Raw genomic sequence first — 8,898 nt, forward strand, 5'->3', positions numbered from 1 at the left:
CCAACCACCCGCAGCCGTCGCTTGGCGAGATGGAGCACCGTGAGCCCTTCATTATCATCATTGGCAGGCGATGGATGTCGTTCGCTCCTGGACATAGGCCCTCTTGTAAAGATTTCCTTAAATTGTTGAGTAACTTCCAGCGACTCCATGCTGCGTTTTCTGGTGTGGTCATTCCACCTACTTAGGACCAAAGTGTACATCGACTCGAACTATTTGCCCCGTCCAACGCCACTTTAGTTTTGCGACTCGTTGTGCTATGTTGGTAACTTTGAAACAGTCGTGAGATGTACTTGCCATTGAGATTTATGCCAAGTCTATAAGACATTTCTTCGTCAATCTCTGTGCAAAATTCATCCAGGTCTCTACAGCTATTTTGGCGTCCTTGGGTAACAAAACTCCATCAATCCAATCTCATGTTGCAGGCGAGGTGAAGCCGTGCCCGCGCTGCTCAGTGCTCATCGTGAAGGTGGAGGACGGCTCGTGCAACCACATGGTGTGCTGCGTGTGCGGCGCCGAGTTCTGCTGGCTCTGCATGAAGGAGGTCTCCGACTTGCACTACCTCAGGTGAGAGAGCTTCGATACACAGGATGCATCCAGTCATTGTCAGCCGATGGTCTTCCAGTTGGCACTGTAGTTCGATGTTGTATGTTCTCCCAGTGCAGGGTTGACCAGCACTGCGCTCTTGCGCTTTTGGAACGTTTGCAACGGCTCTACAAAGCTTAAACTATGTGCTAGTCATCACTACTTTAGCTTCGGGATTTTTAAAATTATTCAGTACTAACACACAAGCTTCGCTATCCTATTCTACTCCCACTCTACACTTACCCTATCCCTACTCAACCCTACCCCTACCCAAGTATCCTATGTCCTTATCCTGGTTCTGAGCTACCTCTTCACCACTTTGAAGCTAAATCGATCCAGCAGATCTCGAGTTATAAGGGTTGTAACAAACCAGACTTTCTTTTATTATTTCTTGCAGATTTGCTACAAGTTTCTATTGCCTTAATTTGTTCTGCAGCTCATTTGAATTTAATATCTATTTTGCAGTCCAAGCGGCTGCACGTTTTGGGGCAAGAAGCCGTGGTCGAGAAAGAAGAAGCTGCTGTGGCAGCTGGGCACGCTGGCGGGCGCGCCGCTGGGCATCGCCGTGGTGGCGGGCGTGGCGCTGCCGGCGCTGCTGGTGGGGCTGCCGCTGTGGGCCGGCCGCCGCGCGCACCGCCGCCTGCGCCGCGCCACGCCCGCGCGCCGCCGAGCCGCTGTGGCCGCCGCCGTCGCTGCTGCGGTGAGTGACACGAGTGACACATAGTCAGACCTATATACATACATGCTCCTACTTCCTAACACCAGACTGCTACTGATAATTTCTTGGAAAATAAAACTCAATATTTCATAGCCTAACTGCCAAGAGACCTGTGCCTTGTAGTCCCACAACTGGTGTCTGGCAGAGCCTTGTAATCTGTAACCATTGTCTTATTTTAATGACCAGAATCTGGCAGTGTCTTAGTCGATAACCATTGTCTTATTAGGATGACCAGTAGGTTAATTGGTTGACCAGTATCCTAATTTGATGACCACTATTGATTTAACAATAACAGTGAAACCTTTGGCAAATTATTTCAGAAATCAGCATGTCTTACTTGTGTGGTTACAGTTGATAGTGTCACCGCTGGTGGCGGGCCTGGCGGTGGGCATCGGCGTGCCGATCCTGTTGTTCTACGTGTACGGTGTGGTGCCGGTGTCGCTGTGCCGCGCGGGGGGCTGCGCCGCCGCCCCCTCGCCCTTCGACGACGACCGCGACCAGCCGATGGACAACGCGCTGGACCTGGACGCGGCCTCGCGCCGTCTGGAGCCTAGCATCGGTGAGCACCTTTTATATACTTAAAACTTGCAGCGTGATCTGATGACGTCACTACCAGGTAGGTTGACGACCAGGTGACGGAACTCTGTCATGCTGAAACTCCTCAGGCTTCCTGCAAATATGTATATTTCTCAAATCTTCTTTAAAGGAAACAATCTCTTCTACATATAAAAACATCCCCAGTTTTAATTACTTCCATACAATAGTAAGTTCTTGGTTTCTGCTGTATGTTTTTCAGTTACCACAAATCTTGTGGTTTCACAAAGGTAAAACCTATACTGGGCTAGTAAGGCTATATCAACTGTTAGTTTTCTACTATAACTTATACTCCTGATCTTTTAAGACGATCTTCATCAATGTGAGTTTTTAATTAAATTTTATAATACCTATCATTAAACTTATTCTTTATTCTTTTACACATTTTAACAATTCTCTGGCATTCAGCCACTCTCCTGCACATTCCAGGTAAGTTTAAATCCATGTTTATGTTCATGTTTCTGATATTCATTCTGTCCTTCTCTCAACCAGTAATCGACAGTTTGAAGTGAACTGCGGCTCGATCGCAGCCATCCACTGGCTGAGTCCGCCACTGGTGAGTTCCACTAGTGTAATGAACTTATCAGCGATGGAATGGATAGTCAAGCATTACAACGCTAGGTGTCCATATGATATCTTAATTTGATAGTCAGTGACTTAAAATTCATAAGATGTGTATTAATTCATATCAGTCTTTGAGGACCAGATTTTTCAATTGATGGTCAATTTGGTGACCAGTGTTACAACTAAATTACCAGTCTTTTCAATTAATGGTCAATGTTTACAATTTGTTGACCAGTGTTACAACTACATGATCAGTATCTTAATTCGATGAATGGTGCTTTAATTTGAGGTTTAAAACCTAATTTATTTTTATATAGAATTTCAATATTTTTAAGGATTTTTTTTTGTTTTTGCAAAGAAACTTTTCTGAATATCACACATTCAATAAATAAATGTTTCCCGACGAATATATTGTGTAACATAATGAACAAGTTCTAGTTCAATATGTCCATTACTAAATGTTGTTAGGTTGTGGCTCAGACCTTCTATTGGACTTGTATCATACTAAAATTCACCAACAAAATTGTCTTTTTTGAGGGGGGGCCAGGTAAACTCACACATCATAAATATTTAACATCAATAAATATATCCTGTGTCCAAACACTACACTAAATTTTAAATCGTAATACACGCATGTGTAATTTTAACACAATGAAGCATTTGTATTTGTATTGTATGATCATGTTGTATCAAGATAATTTATTATTGACAGAGGGGTAACTTCTAGATCTTAGAAAGTAATTGGTCTGACGGTTATGGTCATCTTTAAGGTTGTTTCACACTAAACCGTAACATTTATCAACACCGCTTGTCCACAGGCGACGCGTCGCTATCAGCCGGGTCGCAGCAGGCCGAGGTGCGCGCGCCGTCGCTCGCCGGGCTGGCGGGCTCGCTGGGCGGGCACGAGGCGGCCTCCCCCGCCACCCATCGGCTCGAAGTCACCGCGGACGTGGCCGCCTCCGACACAGCCAGCGCCGCCAGCTGGCCCGACGACCTGCCCTCGACATCCGCCTCCACCTCGAGATCCGCGGCGAGGCTGCGTAGCTTATTCCTGTACGGATCCGCTCATCCGCCCCCCGACCCCGAGGTGGGGGAGTGCCAACAACCCCCCATATCGCTCATAGCGTCGCACCGCGCGGAACTGTCGGCCGCTTGTGAGACGCGCCCCGTTCGCTCTCCGTCCCCGGACGCGTCGTAACGAATCGCGAGTGATTGAATTGTGGAACAATCTCAGTGGAGTTGTGAAACTGTGAAAGTGAAGTGATTTTAAGTGAAAAGTGACACTCATCGACTCATTATTTGGAATGATTCGAACACAGCGAAACGCATTTGCCAGCTGAGCTATTCTTTGTTATTAGATTGATTCTACATCTATCTCTCTCTGTTTAACACAATGGCATAGATAGAGAGAGGTAGCGGCAAATTTATCGAATTCTAAAAACTTTTCAGAATAGCTCTAAAAAGTCAACTGGGATACTAAAGTCAATGCAGTATAGGAAGTATTTACTCGTGTGCAATAACTTAACATCTGGCTATGAGACACAATCAAACAAACACAGTATAAACGTCATTCGAGCCAGTTGTCAAGTTAATCTGCACGAGCTGTATGTACTAGATTACGATAAGAACATACACCTCGATAATTGCCTTAGCAACTGGCTATCTTATTTTTTAGATTTTGGATTCCTATAAACAATAATATATGTGACAAATATTCAGTAATCCATATAATTATTGAAAATGGTAATTATTTTAATCATATTCAGATTTCTCATATTTATTTCAATGACAGATTATGGTTTAAATTAATGTTTATTGATATTTTGGCCTTGATATTGGAGTGGTACTGGCGGCTTAATGGTATTTGGCAGGGATTTGTGATTTTTCATATTCAGATAAATTCTCATATTGTTTTGATATTTTTTGTTGTTTAACCTTTTTTAAATTAATGCAGCTATTTTAGTAGATTTTAGTCAAAAAAGATTTTCAGTTAATAATAATTAGAAAGTTATGATTTATGCTAAGTATGTATACAGAATTCTCTCTCTACTTGCATTGACTTTTCATTTGTTTTTTAACAGCTGTATGATGTTTCCAATTAAATAAATAATTAGTATAATGACAATGAACACTTATGGAGATTTGCTATTTCAATGTGATTAGATAGTGCGATGTCCTACTTGATTATCATTGAATGTAATACAGATAAGTTAAATCAGCTAAACACGTTCTTTACTTTCCCTTGGTGCGGTACGAGGTCTAACGACCTCTGTAGAGCCAGGACTCCATGGCATACCTATCTTGATACGAGGTCGAAAGACCCCATGCCACAGCGAACGTGTTAACTGTAGAAATGTCCAGACTTAGTACCAAAATACATGGGAGTTTTGTAGTGTATACACAAGCAGATAAGTCTTAAATAATTTAATCAGAGTAAAGAAAAAGTTATCTACACTTCTGTGTATTTTGTGCTCTATACCTTACGCCAAAGCTCCTGGCATTCTCTATAAAACATACCATAAATGGACAGTGGACCTTGTTACTTTGAATTGAGTATCTATTAATGAGTTGATTGTTAAAAGTTTACATTAAGATCAATTATATTTGAAACATTGTAGTTTGTCTACTTTTGGCAGTCTGTCAAGCGTAGACTGGCGACCGAGTAAGTGTATAAACATAGGCGTCCACATATCAGCATCGTATGTATCGCATTAAACCGTTTTTTATTATAGGGTAGATAAAATCCATTTGATGCAGATCAGTGGACACACTTGTATTGCTTTCTATGCAAAGATCCATTTGATGCGATGCGTCCGATACGTACCGGATCTGTGGACGCCTACCATTAAACTTATATACTGCCTACCTAAATTTTTTTTTCTTCTCATGTATCCTGCAACTTGGCTATCTGTGTAACATCACAATAAGCCATTCAGTTCTGTATATTGGTATTTTTGTTGTGTTTGAGCAGAGCGGCTCCCCTAACTAAGAGAGTACCATAAAACTGAAAGAACATTCTTTATCTAAAATAACTTTCAGTTTACCATTTTACCACTACAGCCAAAGCCATACAGACTTCCTGGAATAGATTAACTATATTGTGTTTATTATTTACACATACACACTTATTGTGCATGCCAAGAGCTTTGGCGTGAGGTGTAGTGTCAGTTAAGTAACAACCTTGGATAGATAAAATGGTCTAAGGAGTCCAGTATATGATACATGTTGTATCTATTTGATATAGATAAGAGTTAAGTTCCGCCATCTTCATACTTCAGACAGACAATAATTATAAACATTGATTTGTTAATGACTCATTAAATGATGTCCTGCGTTCGATCGCGGGCTGGGCCGATTGAGGTTTCCTCAATTGGTCCAGGTCTGGCTGGTGGGAGGTTTCGGCTGTGGCTAGAGAGACAAATATCTTAGCATTCCATAGATTCACCGTGCAGGTGCCGGGTCCATCGCATGGTAGAAAGGAATACTCCGAGCAAAGTCCAGGACTTGTGACTACTGGATGTAGGGTTAAGGAATTCATTAATTCCTTAACCCTAAATCCAGCCCCACCCTACGGGCAAAATCGTGGATAAGGGGAACACTTTCAACAAATGCATTCCCTGAATCTTGGAGTACCTATAAATATGGATCATGAAACCATGTGATGAAATTTTTTATCAAATTCAGAACATATGAAAGGATACAATTACTTATATTAAGCTAGTCACTGCTTATTCGTTGAAAAGTAAGAAATTTCATTGTTGTCGCATGTACTTTTTTTTTAAGTACATGTACCATGTACTTAAAAAAAAAAGTACATGCGCCATGTACCTAACAACGAAAATATTTAGTTTGTCTTTGCTTTGATGGGTGGCTTGGAATACCTATCTAAATATAAGTCAGTTAATGGATAATATAAAAAGAACCTGCCTATACTCTGTAAGGTTAAGTCATTTGCCATTTTTAACAACAATGATAGGTTACAGACAGATAGGTTATTGAAAAAGGACCATTTTACTCAATAGACAAATGTCTATACAAAGATTCTTGACTTGTTGAGATGTGGAGTAACAGAGTTCAGAATTCTAGTTTGACTTTGACTATAAAATTATGTATTGTGATCGGGCATCTCAATATCATACACTACGACTATACTAAAGCTATCAACTGAGTCATTGAGCCATAATATATAGCCAATTCAAAAGCCTAGGTCTTCAAAAGTAGTAGGCCTGGGCTTTCTCCTTATAGGAGAGGGGGATTTGGACTTCACACTGCTCGCATGCGGACTGATGGGCAGATTAGTACTGATAAATTAAACAAATTATGGTCCGACGACTCAGTTGATAACGCACTTACTATTTGACATGTATTTAAAAATCTGCAAGTTTTCAAATAAACAATGGGTTGTGTCTCATGCTGTATGTATTCACTAATTTAGTTACTTTACAAAATATAAGCCAAACATGCCGAAGTTAGTGAATAACCCAGTTAGCATAACTTACCACCAAGTCACTGTTTATTAATTAACATTATTAAAACGAAATTGTCATGTGTAAGATTGATGATTTTTTCATTGCATATTAAATATAATATGCATATTTGTATGTAAACAGAAAAAACGTATATTTTTTTCAATTTGACGGAACACACAATGCTGATATAATGTGACAGCGACAACCTGAATACCCTGGCTAGGTATTCCTTTTCATAGCCTCCATGGTTATTCTTTTGAGTTCCCTTTGTGATTTGGGATTGTTGAACTCCTTGACTATTTAATTAATTGTAAGGATTGCCAAAATGAATGATACCTAATAGTGGAGGATCTGAATTAGAAACGAACTTCACCCATCTGTTTAATGGATAAAATGTATCACTTGCGTCATCAATAGGACGTCCACTGCTAGACAAAGACCTTTGCTTTGCCTTTTGCCTCGATCCACCTAGTAGAGGGGTCGACCAAAACTGAATTCCGATGCGGGGTCGCCATTCCAGCACCTTGGGACCTTAACGTCCATCGGCACTTTGAAATTCGGCTTCGCGACTTTCGAAGCTGTGACTTTGGTCCTTCTGAGGATCACTTCATCGCCACTAAATAGGTTCTTATGAAGGCATAGGTATTAAAGTATAGGTACAGTTTTTTTAGGCAACCTACTCACTATACTATTTTTAACATACTTACTATAATAACTTACTTTTCATTCAATAAACAGATGGGTGAAGGTCGTTTCTAATGCGGCTCTTAGACTATAAATGATTATGGCGGCCCGTCCGCTGATAGATGCTTCGCGCTTACAGCGCCCGGCCCTTGATCACTATGGCATTGTAAATAAAGACTAATATTGCGCCAAATGTTTCGCAGATAATTTGACGCAGACTAGTTATGGAATCATAACAGCTATAGTCTGGCAAGTTCGTTGATAACACTCCTATGATATGCGGGCGACAGGGGGATAGACTGCGCGGGTATGAAATCGTGCGCGCGGGATGTGACGTGCATCAGTCGTGGGTTTTTCATTCATCGCTACACGCCCCCGGCCTGCGCGGATCATTGGGAGTGTTACGAACGAAGTTGTCAAGATAGCCCTATGCAAGTGCAATCCACGACATATTATCTCGTGATGACAAAATGACAAATGCTGAACCGGCAATATCGCTACTCTCATTCGTCCTATAGCAACGAAGAGAGAGATACGTTTTCAGTTCGCCGCTATTGGTCGATTCACGAGATAGCCTTGGGTTGCATGTTAGGTCTACAGGTGTAACTAATTTATAACTACTTCTCATCAAAAAAATCGAAAAGGGGAGTACGTAGCAAGTACTGCTTTTTTTCAATTTTTTTGATGACAAGTATATTTCTAGTGTTCTTGGTTTGGATTAATTTTTAATTTACATATTAAAAAGTTTGATTATTTGTCTTGAAAACTGAAATATATTAACCTTATAGTAGTCTACTGCGTTACGATTTGTTGCCATAGTGAACGAGGGCCCGCTGTTGATTCTATCTGATTATTGTGATACTTTGAATAATTAATACTATTAATGATCTAAATTATTTAATTTTTCACGTTTGTAGGCGGAATTTAATTATAAGCGAACTATGTTACGTGAATCATAGAAATTGTAAAACTACTATTAAAATGTGATTATATCTATAAATTACTTTTATTATTTTTACCTTCACCTTAATTTATTTACGACATACAACCGGTAAGGAAATAAATGCCAGCGAAGGCTGCTTCTTGATTAAGCCAGGCATATCTATTTATTAGTTGCCATTTAAATTTCTCGATAATAGCGACGCAAAGGAAATAAGTTTTATTATTCACTTCCTTCTTAGTCCTAATCACTTATATTTTCGTGACAAAAAGAAGCCCATGTTCTTCCAAGGTCTCTATTAAATTTACCAAATTCGGTTTAGCAGCGGCAGGTATCACACACAGAAA

The 8,898-nt window shown here is 40.5% G+C and overlaps 1 protein-coding gene across 2 annotated transcripts in view; it reads left to right on the plus strand.

Moving 5' to 3' along the window:
• Positions 1-8,611, plus strand: part of LOC112050340 (E3 ubiquitin-protein ligase RNF19B) — an 88,372-nt gene extending 79,761 nt beyond the window's left edge. For both annotated transcript variants that reach the window (XM_024088592.2, XM_052883936.1), the window contains exons 6-9: positions 423-564; positions 1,048-1,282; positions 1,652-1,859; positions 3,277-8,611. In XM_024088592.2, coding sequence (XP_023944360.1) covers positions 423-564; positions 1,048-1,282; positions 1,652-1,859; positions 3,277-3,656 — 965 coding nt within the window. In that variant the 3' untranslated portion in view covers positions 3,657-8,611. The remainder of the gene's footprint in view (positions 1-422; positions 565-1,047; positions 1,283-1,651; positions 1,860-3,276) is intronic.
• Positions 8,612-8,898: the final 287 nt, after the last annotated feature.

Source organism: Bicyclus anynana, chromosome 10 (genome assembly GCF_947172395.1).
Source record: "Bicyclus anynana chromosome 10, ilBicAnyn1.1, whole genome shotgun sequence".
Lineage (NCBI taxonomy): Eukaryota > Metazoa > Arthropoda > Insecta > Lepidoptera > Nymphalidae > Bicyclus > Bicyclus anynana.